Source organism: Lolium perenne, chromosome 2 (genome assembly GCF_019359855.2).
Source record: "Lolium perenne isolate Kyuss_39 chromosome 2, Kyuss_2.0, whole genome shotgun sequence".
Lineage (NCBI taxonomy): Eukaryota > Viridiplantae > Streptophyta > Magnoliopsida > Poales > Poaceae > Lolium > Lolium perenne.
The window spans coordinates 72,503,295-72,521,959 of record NC_067245.2 but is presented as its reverse complement, the minus strand read 5'-3'; the positions used below and the strand labels follow the sequence as shown (position 1 = coordinate 72,521,959).

At 45.1% G+C, this 18,665-nt stretch overlaps 1 protein-coding gene across 1 annotated transcript; it reads right to left on the bottom strand.

Moving 5' to 3' along the window:
• Positions 1-1,467: 1,467 nt before the first annotated feature.
• LOC127332936 (hypothetical protein At1g04090-like) lies at positions 1,468-4,266 on the bottom strand. Its single transcript, XM_051359257.1, has 2 exons — positions 3,970-4,266; positions 1,468-3,162 (listed from the first exon to the last, which is right to left on the bottom strand). Exons 1-2 carry the CDS (start codon positions 4,076-4,078, stop codon positions 1,619-1,621), a joined length of 1,653 nt encoding a protein of 550 aa, XP_051215217.1. The 5' UTR covers positions 4,079-4,266; the 3' UTR covers positions 1,468-1,618.
• Between the last annotated feature and the right edge of the window lie 14,399 nt (positions 4,267-18,665).

Genomic DNA, 18,665 nt, shown 5'->3' with positions numbered 1-18,665 from the left:
TTGCATCTAAGTTAGGAAGTTTGGTGTAGCAAAATGCTCTCTTATGGATATAGGATGGTTTTGATCAACTCTATACTTACGAGTTTACCTATGTTTATGCTTTCCTTTTTGGAAATTCCACTTGGGATGAGGAAGCGATTAGACTTTAATCGATCTAATTTCTTTTGGCAATCTGATGAAAATAAGAAGAATTATAGATTATCTAAATGGAATATAATTTGTAGGTCTAAGGACCAAGGTGGGCTTGGAATTGAGGTACTTTGAGTTAAAAAATAAATGTTTACTTAGTAAATGGTTGTTTAAACTCCTTTTCGAGGAGGGTATGTGGTAGCAATTTTTATATAATAAATACCTAAAAAAATAAAACTCTGGCACAAGTTGAAGCTAAACCAACTGATTCACCATTCTGGAAAGGGCTCATGCATGTAAAGAGTGAGTTCTTCAAAAGAGGTTGTTTCAAAATTGGTGATGGGACAAGTGTGAGGTTTGGGAGGATTTTTGGATGGGAGATTTGCCTCTATCGCAGCAATATCCGGCGCTTTACAACATAAAATGTTTTAATCTCAACGGTACTTACTACTGTGCCTATAAATATTTCCTTTAGGAGAGATTTGAATGATAATAAGTGGTTGCAATGGATGCATTTATGTCAGCGGCTAATGGCAGTTACCTTATCAACTGAACCTGATAAGTTTGTTTGGAAACTTACCGATTCAGGTGTTTTTCAATCAAGTCTATGTATCTTGACTTGATGAATGGACATCCTGTTTTCCTTCGTAAATATCTATGGAAATTGAAGATACCTCTAAAAATTAAGATATTTATGTTGTTTCTTAGTAATAAGTTGCTTCTCACTAAGGATAATTTAGCTAAACGGAAGTGAAATGGGTGTCAAAAATGTTGTTTTTGTGATTCTGCAGAGACCGTTAACCATTTGTTTATTGGTTGTCCGTTTGCAAAAATAATTTAGCGTACGATATACCTATCTTATAACATTCCTTCACCAGCTAATATTACTAATGTGTTTGGTAAATGGCTTAATGGAGTACCAAAGACTGATAAGCAAAAGGATTCGTATTGGCGTTTCTGCGCTTTGTTGGTCAATATGAACAAGTCGGAATGATATTATATTTAACAAACACTCTGGAACTAATTTTTTGCAGGTTGTCCGGCGTGCTGCTCATTGGATTCAACAATGGATTTTCCTTCTCCCGTTAGAGATGCGGGAGGATATGGTTACTGGATGCAACCGGATGCTAGTGGTTGTCCAGGACTTCTTTTTTCAGGCTACTGGGTCAGCCGCATCTTAATAGAATATCAAATGAATAGCTTTTCTGTAGGCCGTGTTTTTTTAGGTTGATACTTGTATCGACTTTACATTTTCTTTGATTGTAATGGTCGAATTATGATGAACTGGTACCGTGTGTATCTATTGATGCAGAGGCTGGGGCGATGCTCCTATATTAAAAAAAAAACACTAACATGCGTAAACATATCACACGAACTTGCATGGAACTGTCAGGCTTTTAACAGTCCGATTCACATCGATCCGACTGTTAGCTAGCGAATAGAGCTTCACACGAGAAATAACATGACGCACACATGTACATATCATCGATCAGGTTTTGGGATCCCTTTCATCATTTCTCCAGCTTCCCTTCATCTTTGGTCCCGTCGGCCCTTCTCCGACGAGCAGCTTCTTCACCAGCTCGCCCAGCCGCTCCCTCATCGCCCGTGGTAGGATCCTCGCCGCACGGTTGATCTCGCGCCCAATGTCGTACTCCTCCTTCGGCCCCCACCCTCTCTCGAATCCAAGCCACGCCGGTTCAGCCACCTTCCCGGCGCCGAGGTACTCTGCCGATACCACCTCACACCTCCCACCACCGGTGTCCATCATGCTCCCCTTGGCGCAGTCGTTCCGTATCCCGACCCCCAGCTTCGAGTCCCCCTGCAGCACCACCCCCTCCTTGGTGTAGAACGCGTGTCCGTTCCGCGACGCATACACCACCGGCCTATTGCCGAGGTACTCGAGCTGCGATGCCTCCTCCCACGTGCCCGTGCTATGCTGCGATAAGTACACCCGGAGCAGGTCGCCGGAGAAGTTGCTCACGCGTAGCGTCAGGTGCTCCCAGTCGCCGACGTGCTCGCCGATCATACCGAGCGGGATAGTGAGGGGGCCAACCTTGGCCCGAGCCGGCCCGTTGAACGGGTAGAAGAACCACAAGGCGAGGTCCGTAGCCGTCCCTCCCAGCATAGGCTTCGCCTGCACGTAGGCCTTCGCGCCAGCGATGTCACCTTTCTTGACCCTCTCCCTCTGACCATTATCCACCGGCAGGTCGAGCCAGTACGCTCCGTCGTTGCCGCCGCCCTGCGGGAGGTTCGACCCGTCGGCGACCACGGGCGTCGGGGCCGTCTGGCTGCCATTCTGGTACAGCAGAGCGCCGTTCTCGAAGTACCACGGCACCGACGAAGGGAGGTAGGTGTCGGTTGGGTGGAGGTACACCTGCGGTGAGTAGGCCTCGAGAATGGCGTGCAGCTGAGCCAGGTCGGGCATGCATGACGTGTAAGCTCCGTTGTTGTTCTTGAGACACGCCAAGGTCGTCGGCGCGGTGCTGCTCTGTGCGTGGACTCCGAACGTGCCGGCGCGCACGCCCCTGGCGTCGATGCCACGAACCGTCGGCCTCAGGGCGGTGGCGCCGAACCCATCCTTGTCGCTGCTCCACACCGACTCCTCGTCCTCGCATGCGTCGGTGAAGTCGGCGCGGACGCACGCGACCTCGTGGAGGGGCGGCTTATCCTTGGTCGTCGTGACCGCCATGCCCACCGCCCTGTAGCCGTCCGGGGGCGTGGGGAGCCAGAAGAAGGCAGCACCACCATCCTGGCCGCTTGACCAGACGAGGGTGTAGTCCAGCGGCGGGGCAAGGAGCGCTCCGGTACCGGAAGCATCCCGAACGACGAGGACGTGGCCGAAGAGTGGTCTGTTGTTGGGCTGCGCGTAGTGACCGAGAGCACGGAATCCGGCGGGTATCGGCGACGGCTTAAAGAAGGTGGCGCCGAGGCCGTCTTGGCCGCCCTGCGCCGTTGACCAGACCTTGTCGAACGTGGTGACTTGGCGCGCCTCCAGGCCTCCCAGATCTATGATGCCTTTTGCAAATCCTCCACCTGAAACCGGAAAAGGAATACCAGTGGTCAACCAAAAATATTTTCAGTGATCGTCCGTGCAATGGTGCGCAAGAACTCAACATGTAGGATGATCATGGAGCCGCTGCCTTACATGAATATGCAAGTGTTATAATTACTGAAGTTTCGATTTTATAAGTACAAAGATGTAAGCAACCTGATGAGATGATCTGCTCATGTTTATCGTCGGAGCACTCGAAATGTAAGTCGCTTCCAAAAACAGAAACAACGCACATACGCCTGAATGAAGACAAAACATAACGTCCAAAGCATGGTGATATGATAGACCAACTTGGTCACGCGTAGCGTAATTTTCCTTATCTTGTAAGTACTGTAGTTATATTGACGCGTTCACAATGCAGAGCAATTGTAACATCGAAACGGAGGATGATCCTTTTGCTGAAAAAAGATGTTCCTCGTTGCAGTTTCAGTAAAACTACCTGCCCCGCTACCGCTAGCTACCCGACGCCGACAGCTTGACATACCTAAAAGCCGACTTTTAAATTTCATCATCGGAAGAACAAAAACACATGTCATGAACATGCAAGCTAGCACACATATGCAAGCCGAGCTCACTAATACACCCTCCGTAAATAAGTGATTCACTTATTTCCAAATGGAGGCTGTACGTAGCAGCGATGGTTCGTTTGTTGCAGTTTCAGCCATGCAACCCGCCCAACAAGCTACCATAACCCCGACAACTCGACATACCTAAAAGCCGCCTTAACTAGTTCATCATCGGAAGAACAAAAACACATGGCCTGAACATGCAGGCACGCGCGTACGTACCTGACGAGGGCCACGTCTGCATCGGAGCCGGAGGAGCGAAGGACCTCTCCACGGGCAGCGCCGCCGTGCTCCTAGGCACGCAACCCAAGCAGGACTTGCTCCTTCGCATTACCGGCCGGCGGCGACAGCGACGAGAACAACGACGACGACCGGAGAAGATCGACAGAAACTGGGGCCGAGTCTCGCTACTCCTCAAGGCGTGCACGGTTCGTCTCTCCCTAGCTAGCTCGAGTCACTTGCACGCATGCAGCTGGAGAGATAGGGGGCAATGCAAATGGTGTTCTGGCCAAGCTAACCTGCCACTTATTATAGCCCAGGCTCGAGCTTAGCTTTGCAGGCGAGGCGAGTATGGCTTGGCTTTACGGCTCTTCTCCGGGAACACAATTCTCTGATCTGATCCAATCATGAATCAATTGTCCATCTGTATCACGATGTCATTGTCGCTTTCCATTGAAGCACACGTACCAAGTGTGTTGTTTGGCGTTTCGTGCCCGTCTGGACTAGCGACCGGCGTGTAAGTTTGGAGGCTGGCCAGCCAGCATAGTGCGTAGAAGGAAGCGTTGGAGAAACTAAAAAGAACGTGCGCCAAAACGCGACCACGTACTCGCCTCTACTTACGCGGTATGAGCCGCGTTGTGAATTGTTATAGACCTGTAGAACTGGTCGGGTCAGTCGAGGAAGAAACATGCGTCTCCAATCTCTATACACCACTCCCTCCGTGAGCTGGTCGAGTCAAGGATTATAAGGCTAGTGGGCCAATTGGTTAAGACCAAAAAAATTCTTAATTATCCCTCATTAATTATTGCACGTGCCAATACAAATTAAGGATAATAAAATATATTCTACCACAACCAATAATATATCTAGTTATGTTACAACAGTTATAGAAATGCATAATTTCTACAGCAGAAATGTATAATATAGACACATTAAGGATGATGTCCTGGGAGTTGCGAGGGCCACATTGCTAGAAGAGATGATGAGTTCTCCTACTCAAGTAAGCGATTAGAGAGTGAGGTAAGATTAGCTTTGGCGCCAATCTGAGTGGGCAACTTTCTTAGTTTCCCACTTGCGGACCTTGCCCAATAGAAACTTTCCGATTTAATTATTTTCTCTGGGCTTGGGTAAAAGTGCTTTAGGGGACATTTGGTAGCTAGAATGAAGTCGCTCCAGGCCCGGTGGAGCAGAAAATAGGCTGACTGGTTGCCCGATAAGCCTTCGTGTTGTGTCCAACGCGGTTCTCAAAGCAGTGTTGGGCCTGACCTAGAGGAACTGCCAAATTGGGCGTCCCCTTAGAGCCACACTCGCATCGTGATCCACCGATGCAAAAGGGAACCTTTGACTGCCGAGCTGGCTGGCGGGAGCACACGCGGGCTGCGACAAAAAGGGAAAAAGGTGGGTGGGAAGGATTCTGTCACCTACCGCTGAATACCCTCCCCTATTTCTACCTCCACTCCTACCGCCCGATTCCAAACCCTCCAGTCCTCCCTTTTCGAGCTCCATCTCAAGTAGTACCAGAGCAAGTAGGCCACTTCATCTTATTCGTCGAGTTCTCCTTCGCGTCCACCGATGACTGTAGAAGGGGATGATGAAATGGTCCCCCTCCATGTCCAACTTCATTCTGGAGAAGATGTGTCAGATGATCAAGAGCAACGTCTGAACTGATATGGGCTTCAAGGAAGTCCATCTGAATGCCATGGCCATGGCTATCCTTGAGAACTATGGTGCTGACATTAGCTCAATGTTGGTGTTCAATCACCTAAGGAAGTGGAGGCTCATGTGCCTCACAATTAGCAGGTTCCGAGATCTTACTGAAGCTTGGTGGTGCTAGGAGACCAAATGCATCATCCCGGAGACCAAATGTGCATTGTCCTCCACCATTGTCATACTTAATCAGTGGTCACTAATTTGCACAGCTAATACATTGTTTTACCTTCTTAGGATCACCCTAGGGACGACGAGTTCGAGAAAACGCACATCCCCAACTATGATGAAATGCATACCATTTTCTTGTTTGGCCTTGCCACGACAAATACTCCATGGGATCAGGTGAGCCCTTCGTTAGACCTCGACTTTCCCCTTCACCTGAGGATGCTGATTACCATGAGTCCGAGACGGTGGTCCTCGATGGTGCACCTGAGAAGCCTGCTAATTCCCCTAAAAATGGTTCTTCATGTCAGAAAAAGAGCGATGCCTTCACTGGCGACGAGATCGTGGCCTTCATCGACATGAACTCCGCTACAACGACGCCATGTATGCCATACAGGACAACAAAGGCCCAGGGTACCAGTTTTGTGGGCATGGTACTGCTGACGAGGCGGTTCCTCGGCAATCCCACCATGAGGGGCTTGGGTTTTAGAGAAAGGCGACGACGGAAATTCCGGGAGCGAGGCGGTACACGACGTACCCAGGTTCACATCCCCGCGGTGGAGGATCGCTACGTCCTGCTAGCAATCAAGTATATGAATATATGTGTACAAGGGGCCGCCATAGGCGGAGTTGTTGGATCTAGTCTAGTTCTAATCCGCGGGTTGTGGTGTCTAGGCATGTCGCCTCTATGCTCTATGTTTCTGAATATGCGTGTCCTAAGGGGTGCCCCTGCCTGGCTTTATATATTAGCCAAGCTAGGTTTTACAAGAGTCCTAGTACGATTCGTATTGGAGTCTTGTTTCCTTGTAGTCCAATTGATATTCCTTGTGGGTCCAACTCATCGAGTCCTTGTGCTGGTCCATCTTCATAATTTGAATCGGGTATGCCAATGTCGAGTACCCAAAGGGTTTTGCCCACATCAACTGCCACATAGTGTCCTCGGCTCAGGACCTACATGGCTACTACAAACTTCAGTGCTGGCCTTGGGGCCATAGGGGTGGAATTGCATGCATGGAGGTGATGGTGATAGCTTTTTAATGATGTACAGTTTTGTTGTAGCAAGGGATTAAAAACTTCTGATGGCATGCATATTTTAATGAATGGATATATACTAACCCCTAAAGTGATAGTGACCTTGTGGTGTTACGATGACACCCACTTTTTGTGGTAGGAGGTTGACACCATAGTTGTAGTGGTAGGATGAACTTGTGATCCACTTTTGGTAATAATCATGCATGCTCCTCTTGGTTAGTGATCTGGTGTGAACTTGTGATGCTTTCTTATGACTTCATTGATGCTTGCGATCATGTTTCTTACTTGTTCTTCTTGTGAAATGTTAGTGGTATCTGGTGTTCAAAGGGAGTCATCCAAGAATCCACAATTCATGGGTCATCTAGCAAGATCAACTCACTGATTTCTCCAACAATGGCTTGATGTCTACGCACGCTTCTTTTCCTGTAGACAGTGTTGGGCCTCCAAGAGCAGAGGTTTGTAGAACAGCAGCAGGTTTTCCCTTAAGTGGATCACCCAAGGTTTATCGAACTCAGGGAGGAAGAGGTCAAAGATATCCCTCTCAAGCAACCCTGCAATCACGATACAAGAAGTCTCTTGTGTCCCCAACACACCCAATACACTTGTCAGATGTATAGGTGCACTAGTTCGGCGAAGAGATAGTGAAATACAAGTAATATGGATGTATATGAGTGGTAATAGCAATCTGAATAAAATATGGCAGTGAGTAAACATTCAACATAATAGTAAATAAACGGTGACCTCCCCGGCAATGGCACCAGAAAATACTTGCTAGCGTGCAGTTGACGTGGGAGATAGGAATCTTTGTGGTGTGACTTTTCTATTCGGAAACAAGGCCTAGGGATCATACTTTCACTAGTTGACACTCTCAACATTGATCACATAATAAAACCACTCTACACTCTCTTGTTGGATGATGAACAGCACTAATTGTTTAGGACTACAAGAGCACCTCAATGCCGGAGTTAACAAGCTCCACAACATTCGATGTTCATGTTTAAGTAACCTTAGAGTGCATGATAGACCAACGCAATTATACCAAGTACTAACATAGCATGCACACTGTCACCAACAGACTATGAAAGGAGGAATAGATCACATCAATACTATCATAGTAATAGTTAACTCCATAATCTACAAGAGATCACAATCATAAACTACGCCAAGTACTACATGATGCACACACTGTCACCATTACATCATGGAGGAGGAATAGAGTACTTTAATAACATCACTAGAGTAGCACATAGATTAATAGTGATACAAAACTCATATGAATCTCAATCATGTAAGGCAGCTCATGAGATCATTGTATTGAAGTACATGGGAGAGAGATTAACCACATAGCTACCGGTACAGCCCTTAGCCTCGATGGAGAACTACTCCCTCCTCATGGGAGACATCAGCGGGGATGAAGATGGCGGTGGTGTCGATGGAGATGCCTTCCGGGGGCAATTCCCCGTCCCGGCGGCGTGCCGGAACAGAGACTTCTGTCCCCCAAATCTTGGCTTCGCGATGGCGGCGGCTCTGGAAGGTTTCTCGTACCGTGGCTTATTCCTTCGAAGTTTTTAGGTCAGGACGACTTAAATAGGCGGAGAGTCGGAGTCGGAAGGGGTCTGGGGCCCCCTCACAGTAGGGGGCGCGCCCCCCCTAGGCCGCGCCGCCTTATTGTGTCACCACCTCGTGGCCCCACTTCGTAATCTCTTCGGTGCTCTGGAAGCTTCCGGGAAAAATAAGGTTCTGGGCGTTGATTTCATCCAATTCCGAGAATACTTCCTTACTTGGATTTCTGAAACCAAAAACAGCAGAAAACAGGAACTGGCACTTCCGCATCTCGTCAATAGGTTAGTTCCGGAAAATGCATAAAAATGTTATAAAGTGTGAAAAAAACATGTAGGTATTGTCATAAAACAAGCATGGAACATCAGAAATTATAGATACGTTGGAGACGTATCAGCATCCCCAAGCTTAGTTCCTACTCGTCCTCGAGTAGGTAAACGATAAAAGAATAATTTCTGAAGTGACATGCTACCAACATAATCTTGATCATACTATTGTAAAGCATATGAGATGAATGCAGCGATTCAAAGCAATGGTAAAGACAATGGTTAAACAACTGAATCATATAGCAAAGACTTTTCATGAATAGCACTTTCAAGACAAGCATCAATAAGTCTTGCATAAGAGTTAACTCATAAAGCAATAGATTCTAAATAAAGGCATTGAAGCAACACAAAGGAAGATTAAATTTCAGCGGTTGCTTTCAACTTTCAACATGCTTATCTCATGGATAATTGTCAACATAAAGTAAAATAATAAGTGCAATAAGTAGGCATGTAAGAATCAATGCACAGTTGACACAAGTGTTTGCTTCTAAGATGGAAGGAAATAGGTAAACTGACTCAACATAAAAGTAGAAGAATGTCCCTTCGAAGAGGGAAGCATGGATTGCTATATTTGTGCTAGAGCTTTTATTTTGAAAACATAGAAACAATTTTGTCAACGGTAGTAATAAAGCATATGTGTTATGTATAAGATATCCTACAAGTTGCAAGCCTCATGCATAGATTACCAATAGTGCCCGCACCTTGTCCTAATTAGCTTGGATTTACATGGATTATCATCGCAATACATATGTTTTAACCAAGTATCACAAAGGGGTAGCTCTATGCCGCATGTACAAAGGTCTAAGGAGAAGGCTCGCATTGGATTTCTCGCTTTTGATTATTCTCAACTTAGACATCCATACCGGGACAACATAGACAACATATAATGGACGCCTCTTTAATGCATAAGCATTCAACAACAAATAATATTCTCATAAGAGATTGAGGATTGTTGTCCAAAACTGAAACTTCCACCATGGATCATGGCTTTAGTTAGCGGCCCAATGTTCTTCTCTAACAATATGCATGCTCAAACCATTCAACTCATGATAAATCACCCTTACTTCAGACAAGACGAACATGCATAGCAACTCACATGATATTCAACAAAGGATAGTTGATGGCGTCCCCAGGAACATGGTTATCGCACAACAAGCAACTTAATAAGAAATAAGATACATAAGTACATATTCAATACCACAATAGTTTTTAGGCTATTTTTCCCATGAGCTATATATTGCAAAGACAAAGGATGGAAATTTTAAAGGTAGCACTCAAGCAATTTACTTGGAATGGCCGAGAAATACCATGTAGTAGGTAGGTATGGTGGACACAAATGGCATGGTTTTTAGCTCAAGGATTTTGGATGCACGAGAAGTAATCCCTCTCAATACAAGGCTTAGGCTAGCAAGGTTATTTGAAGCAAACACAAGTATGAACCGGTACAGCAAAACTCACATAAGAACATATTGCAAGCATTATAAGACTCTACACCGTCCTCCTTGTTGCTCAAACCCTTACTAGAAAATATCTAGACTTTAGAGAGACCAATCATGCAAACCAAATTTCAGCAAGCTCTATGTATTTCTTCACTAATAGGTGCAAAGTACATGATGCAAGAGCTTAATCATGAGCACAACAATTGCCAAGTATCAAATTATTCAAGACATTATACCATTTAGCACATGTAGCATTTTCTGTTTTCAACCATATAACAATTAACGAAGTAGTTTCAACCTTCGCCATGAACATTAAAAGCTAAGAACACATGTGTTCATATGAACCAGCGAAGCGTGTCTCTCTCCCACACAAGCATTTATTCAGAGAATGAAAATAAAAAACGAAAATAAAAGCACACAGACGCTCCAAGTAAAGTACATAAGATGTGACCGAATAAAAATATAGTTTCAAGAGAAGAGACCTGCTAAGTTGTTGATGAAGAAGGGGATGCCTTGGGCATCCCCAAGCTTAGACGCTTGAGTCTTCTTGAAATATGCAGGGATGAACCACGGGGGCATTGATGACCCACAAGTATAGGGGGTGTATCGTAGTATTTTTGATAAGTAAGAATGTTGATCCCAACGAGGAGCAGAAGGTGTTGACAAGCAGTTTCGATGAAGGATTCACTGTAAATGCTCACAGACAAGTATTCAGGGGGTTTTGATGTAACCGTTGAATAAAGTACGAGTAAGTAAAGTGCGAGAGTAACAATTGCAGCGAGTGGCCCAATCCTTTTTAGCACAAAGGACAAGCCGGTTTGTTTACTTATAATGACCAAACGTTCCTGAGGACACACGGGATTTTAGTCTAGTGCTTTCGCTACATACGGCTAAATAATCTTCATTGTTATGATAAGTGTTGTGTGGGTGAACCTATGCTAATGTACCGCCCTTCCTAGGACTAATACATACTTGTGATTATACCCCTTGCAAGCATCCGCAACTACAAGAAAGTAATTAAGAATAAATCTAACCACAGCCTTAAACTCTGAGATCCTGCTATCCCTCCTGCATCGATATACCAACGGGGGTTTAGGTTTCTGTCACTCCGGCAACCCCGCAATTGGCAAACGAGTACAAGATGCATTCCCCTAGGCCCACAAATGGTGAAGTGTCATGTAGTCGATGTTCACATGACACCACTAGAAGAATAACACCACAACTTAAATATCATACCATTGAATATTACTCAACCATAGTTCACTACTAACATTTAGACTTCACCCATGTCCTCAAGAACTAAACGAACTACTCACAAGACATCATATGGAACATGATCAGAGGTGATATGATGATGAATAACAATCTGAACATAAACTTGGTTCAATGGTTTCACTCAATAGCATCAACAACAAGTAGAAATCGATACCGGGAGAGTTTCCCCTATCAAACAATCAAGATCAAACCCAAATTGCTACGGCGATGACGGTGTCCAGCGGTGGAGACGGCGGTGATGATGGTGGAGATGATGATGATGATGGTGATGGAGATGATGTCCAGCTCGATGACGATGACGATGGCGTCGATTTCCCCCTCCGGGAGGGAATTTCCCCGGCGGATTCCTGCCCGCCGGAGAGCTCTTTTCTCTCTGGTGTTCTCCGCCCCGCAGAGGCGGCTGTAACTCTTCGCGAGGTACCCTCTGTGGCTTAGGTCTTCGGGACGAAGGGTTTCGCGAAGAAAAGGAGGTGAAAGGGGCTGTGGGGCCCCCACACCACATGGTGGCGCGGCCAGGCCATGGGCCGCGCCGCCCTATGGTCTGGGCCCACCTTGGGTCCAGCTGGCTCCCCCTTCTGGCTTCCTTCGTCATCTGGAAAAATAGGATTTTTGGTATAATTTCCTTCCACAGTTGATCTTCCGAAATATTGCGTTCTGACGGTGCTTTTTCCAGCAGAATCCTGGCTCCGGTACTTGATCCTCCAATAATGATGAAACATGCAAAATAGATGAAATAACATAAGTATTGTATCCAAATCTGAAATATATCAATGAATAACAGCAAATTATGATACAAAATAGTGATGCAAATTGGACGTATCAGGCATCCCCAAGCTTAGACTTTTCACTCTTCTTAATCATATATCATCCTTCTCTCTTGATCCTTGAAAACTTCCTCCACACCAAACTCAAAACAAACTCATTAGAGGGTTAGTGCATAATCAAAAATTCACATGTTCAGAGGTGACACAATCATTCTTAACACTTCTGGACATTGCACAAAGCTTCTGAAAGTTAATGGAACAAAGAAATCCATCAAACATAGCAAAATAGGCAATGCGAAATAAAAGGCAGAATCTGTCAAAACAGAACAGTCCGTAAAGACAATTTTTTTAGAGGCAATTAACTTGATCAGATGAGAAAACTCAAAACTAATGAAAGTTGCGTACATATCTGAGGATCACTCACGTAAATTGGCAGATTTTTCTGAGTTACCTACAGAGAACCCTGCCCAAATTTGTGACAGACAAAAATCTGTTTCTGCGCAGTAATCCAAATCTAGTATCAACCTTGCTATCAAAGACTTTACTTGGCACAACAATGCAATAAAATAAAGATAAGGAGAGGTTGCTACAGTAGTAACAACTTCCAAGACTCAAATATAAAACAAAATTGCTGTAGTAAAATAAAAATATGGGTTATCTCCCAAGAAGTGCTTTCTTTATAGCCATTAAGATGGGCTCAGTAATTTTAATGATGCGCTCGCAAGAAATAGTAGTTGAAGCAAAAGAGAGCATCAAGAGGCAAATTCAAAACACATTTAAGTCTAACCCACTTCCTATGAAAAGGAATCTTGTAAATAAACAAGTTCATGAAGCATAATGCAACAAGCATAGAAAGATAAAACAAGTGTAACTTCAAAAATTTCAGCATATAGAGAGGTGTTTTAGTAACATGAAAATTTCTACAACCATATTTTCCTCTCTCATAATAACATCCAGTAGCATCATGAGCAAACTCAACAATATAACTATCACATAAAGCATTCTTATCATGAGTCTCATGCATAAAATTATTACTCTCCACATAAGCATAATCAATTTTATTAGTAATGGTGGGAGCAAATTCAACAAAGTAGCTATCATTATTATTCTCATCAAGTGTAGGAGGCATAGTATAATCATAATAAAATTTACTCTCCATAGTAGGCGGCACCAAAAGACCACTATCATTATAATCATCATAAATAGGAGGCAAAGTATCATCAAAGAAAATTTTCTCCTCAATTCTTGGGGGACTAAAAATATAATGCTCATCAAAACCAGCTTCCCCAAGCTTAGAATTTTCCATATCATTAACAACAATGGTGTTCAAAGCGTTCATACTAATATGTTCTGTAGGTTTTTAATTTTCGCATCAAACCATCCATGTCTTAACTCAGGAAATAGATTAAAAGCTCCATGTTGCTTTCCATTATGCCTAACTAGTGAAATAAAAACAAGAAACAAAAAGATGCAATTGCAGGATCTAAAGGAAATAGCTTCGAGCACTTACAACGGCAACAAAAAATAACTTAGTTACATGGGACCGGAGTGTGAGTGCCTTTTACCTTTCCTCCCCGGCAACGGCGCCAGAAAATAGCTTGATGTCTACGCACGCTTCTTTTCCTGTAGACAGTGTTGGGCCTCCAAGAGCAGAGGTTTGTAGAACAGCAGCAGGTTTTCCCTTAAGTGGATCACCCAAGGTTTATCGAACTCAGGGAGGAAGAGGTCAAAGATATCCCTCTCAAGCAACCCTGCAATCACGATACAAGAAGTCTCTTGTGTCCCCAACACACCCAATACACTTGTCAGATGTATAGGTGCACTAGTTCGGCGAAGAGATAGTGAAATACAAGTAATATGGATGTATATGAGTGGTAATAGCAATCTGAATAAAATATGGCAGCGAGTAAACATGCAACAGAACAGTAAATAAACGGTGACCTCCCCGGCAATGGCACCAGAAAATACTTGCTGGCGTGCAGTTGACGTGGGAGATAGGAATCTTTGTGGTGTGACTTTTCTATTCGGAAACAAGGCCTAGGGATCATACTTTCACTAGTGGACACTCTCAACATTGATCACATAATAAAACCACTCTACACTCTCTTGTTGGATGATGAACACCACTAATTGTGTAGGGCTACAAGAGCACCTCAATGCCGGAGTTAACAAGCTCCACAACATTCGATGTTCATGTTTAAGTAACCTTAGAGTGCATGATAGACCAACGCAATTATACCAAGTACTAACATAGCATGCACACTATCACCAACAGACTATGAAAGGAGGAATAGATCACATCAATACTATCATAGTAATAGTTAACTCCATAATCTACAAGAGATCACAATCATAAACTACGCCAAGTACTACATGATGCACACACTGTCACCATTACATCATGGAGGAGGAATAGAGTACTTTAATAACATCACTAGAGTAGCACATAGATTAATAGTGATACAAAACTCATATGAATCTCAATCATGTAAGGCAGCTCATGAGATCATTGTATTGAAGTACATGGGAGACAGATTAACCACATAGCTACCGGTACAGCCCTTAGCCTCGATGGAGAACTACTCCCTCCTCATGGGAGACAGCAGCGATGATGAAGATGGCGGTGGTGTCGATGGAGATGCCTTCCGGGGGCAATTCCCCGTCCCGGCGGCGTGCCGGAACAGAGACTTCTGTCCCCCGAATCTTGGCTTCGCCATGGCGGCGGCTCTGGAAGGTTTCTCGTACCGTGGCTTATTCCTCCGAAGTTTTTAGGTCAGGACGGCTTAAATAGGCGGAGAGTCGGAGTCGGAAGGGGTCTGGGGCCCCCTCACAGTAGGGGGGCGCGCCCCCCCCCTAGGCCGCGCCGCCTTATTGTGTCACCGCCTCGTGGCCCCACTTCGTAATCTCTTCGGTGCTCTGGAAGCTTCCGGGAAAAATAAGGTTCTGGGCGTTGATTTCGTCCAACTTTGGCTCTCGAGTCATTTCAAATAGGTTAATACCCACATAGCCTACCTCCATGAAGTGAAAAATTCAGCGCACTCTACCAAACGCGGCCTTAAGAAGCACGCGAGTCTGACCCAATGTTGACGCGTAAAGCACACGCCCGTTGCGAACCCCAAGTGGAAGGTGTGATGCGTACAGCAGCAAGTTTCCCTCAGTAAGAAACCAAGGTTTATCGAACCAGTAGGAGTCAAGAAGCACGTTGAAGGTTGATGGCGGCGGAGTGTAGTGCGGCGCAACACCAGGGATTCCGGCGCCAACGTGGAACCTGCACAACACAACCAAATTACTTTGCCCCAACATGACAGTGAGGTTGTCAATCTCACCGGCTTGCTGTAACAAAGGATTAGATGTATAGTGTGGATGATGATGTTTGCAGAAAACAGTAAGAACAAGTATTGCAGTAGATTGTATTCGATGTAAAGAATGGACTGGGGTCCACAGTTCACTAGTGGTGTCTCTCCGTAAGATAAATAGCATGTTGGGTGAACAAATTACAGTTGGGCAATTGGCAAATAAAGATAGCATGACAATGCACATACATGTTATGATGAGTAGTGTGAGATTTAATTGGGCATTACGACAAAGTACATAGACCGCTATCCAGCATGCATCTATGCCTAAAAAGTCCACCTTCAGGTTATCATCCGAACCCCCTCCAGTATTAAGTTGCAAACAACAGACAATTGCATTAAGTATGGTGCGTAATGTAATCAACAAATACATCCTTAGACATAGCATTGATGTTTTATCCCTAGTGGCAACAGAACATCCACAACCTTAGAACTTTCTATCACTGTCCCAGATTTAATGGAGGCATGAACCCACTATCGAGCATAAATACTCCCTCTTGGAGTTACAAGTAACGACTTGGCCAGAGCCTCAACTAATAACGGAGAGCATGCAAGATCATAAACCACACATAGATGATAGATTGATAATCAACATAACATAGCATTCATTATTCATTGGATCCCAACAAACGCAACATGTAGCATTACAGATAGATGATCTTGACCATGTTAGGCAGCTCACAAGATCCAACAATGATAGCACAATTAGGAGAAGACGACCATCTAGCTACTGCTATGGACCCATAGTCCAGGGGTGAACTACTCACACATCACTCCGGAGGTGACCATGGCGGTGAAGAGTCCTCCAGGAGATGATTCCCCTCTCCGGCAGGGTGCCGGAGGCGATCTCCTGAATCCCCCGAGATGGGATTGGCGGCGGCGGTGTCTCTGGAAGGTTTTCCGTATCGTGGCTCTCGGTACTGGAACTATTATCGACAAAGGCTTAAGTAGGCGGAAGGGTAGGTCAGGGGGCGCCACGAGGGCCCCACACGCCAGGGCCGCGCGGCCAACACCTGGGCCGCGCCGCCCTGTTGTGTGGGCGCCTCGTTGCCCCACTTCGTATCTCCTCCGGACTTGCATAAGAGTTAACTCATAAAGCAGTAAATTCAAAGTAAAGGCATTGAAGCAACACAAAGGAAGATTAAGTTTCAGCGGTTGCTTTCAACTTGTAACATGTATACCTCATGGATATTGTCATCATAAAGTAATATAATAAGTGCAATATGCAAGTATGTAGGAATCAATGCACAGTTAACACAAGTGTTTGCTTCTTGAGATGGAAGGAAGTAGGTAAACTGACTCAACATAAAAGTAGAAGAAAGGCCCTTGATGGCGTGTATTTCACACGTTCGTTGGGCAACCCCAAGAGGAAGGTATGATGCGCACAGCAGCAAGTTTTCCCTCAGAAAGAAACCAAGGTTTATCGAACCAGGAGGAGCCAAGAAGCACGTTGAAGGTTGATGGCGGCGAGATGTAGTGCGGCGCAACACCAGGGATTCCGGCGCCAACGTGGAACCTGCACAGCACAACCAAAATACTTTGCCCCAACGAAACAGTGAGGTTGTCAATCTCACCGGCTTGCTGTAACAAAGGATTAACCGTATTATGTGGAAGATGATTGTTTGCAGAAAACAGTAAAACAGGATTGCAGTAGATTGTATTTCAGTAAAGAGAATTGGATCGGGGTCCACAGTTCACTAGAGGTGTCTCTCCCATAAGACAAGCAGCATGTTGGGTGAACAAATTACAGTTGGGCAATTGACAAATAAAGAGAGCATGACCATGCACATACATATTATGATGAGTATAGTGAGATTTAATTGGGCATTACGACAAAGTACATAGACCGTCATCCAACTGCATCTATGCCTAAAAAGTCCACCTTCAGGTTATCATCCGAACCCCTTCCAGTATTAAGTTGCTAACAACAGACAATTGCATTAAGTATGGTGCGTAATGTAACTAGTGACTACATCCTTGAACATAGCACTAATGTTTTATCCCTAGTGGCAACAGCACAACACAACCTTAGAACTTTCTCACATCCTTTGTCCCGGTGTCAATGCGAGCATGAACCCACTATCGAGCATAAGTACTCCCTCTTGGAGTTACAAGCATCTACTTGGCCAGAGCATCTACTAGTAACGGAGAGCATGCAAGATCATAAACAACACATAGCATAACTTTGATAATCAACATAACAAGTATTCTCTATTCATCGGATCCCAACAAACGCAACATATAGAATTACAGATAGACGATCTTGATCATGTTAGGCAGCTCACAAGATCCGACAATGAAGCACAATGGGGAGAAGACAACCATCTAGCTACTGCTATGGACCCATAGTCCAGGGGTAGACTACTCACACATCACACCGGAGGCGACCATGGCGGCGTAGAGTCCTCCGGGAGATGATTCCCCTCTCCGGCAGTGCCGGAGGCGATCTCTGGATCCCCGAGATGGGATCGGCAGCGGCGGCGTCTGCGGAAGGTTTTCCGTATCGTGGTTCTCGGTACTGGGGGTTTAAATCACGGAGACTTTTTATAGGCGGAAGGGCAGGTCAAGAGGCGGCACGGGGCCCCACACCACAGGCCGGCGCGGCCAAGGGGGCCGCGCCGCCCTATAGTGTGGCCCCTCCGTGGCCCCTCTTCGTCTCTCCTTCGGACTTCTGGAAGCTTCGTGAGAAAATAGGCCCACTGGCTTTGATTTCGTCCAATTCCGAGAATATTTCCTTACTAGGATTTCTGAAACCAAAAACAGCAGAAAACAGACAGCGGCACTTCGGCATCTTGTTAATAGGTTAGTTCCGAGAAAATGCACGAATATGACATAAAGTGTGCATAAAACATGTAGATAACATCAATAATGTGGCATGGAACATAAGAAATTATCGATACGTCGGAGACGTATCAGCATCCCCAAGCTTAGTTCTGCTCGTCCCGAGCGAGGTAAAACGATAACACGGATAATTTACGGAGTGACATGCCATCATAATCTTGATCATACTATTTGTAAAGCATATGTAGTGAATGCAGCGATCAAAACAATGTATATGACATGAGTAAACAAGTGAAT

Excerpts from the sequence above, each read along its gene's own strand:
- LOC127332936 (XM_051359257.1), bottom strand. The coding sequence starts at position 4,078 with ATGCGAAGGAGCAAGTCCTGCTTGGGTTGCGTGCCTAGGAGCACGGCG. Across the intron at positions 3,163-3,969 it reads GCAGACGTGGCCCTCGTCAG|GTGGAGGATTTGCAAAAGGC; the intron begins GTACGTACGCGC and ends TTCCGGTTTCAG.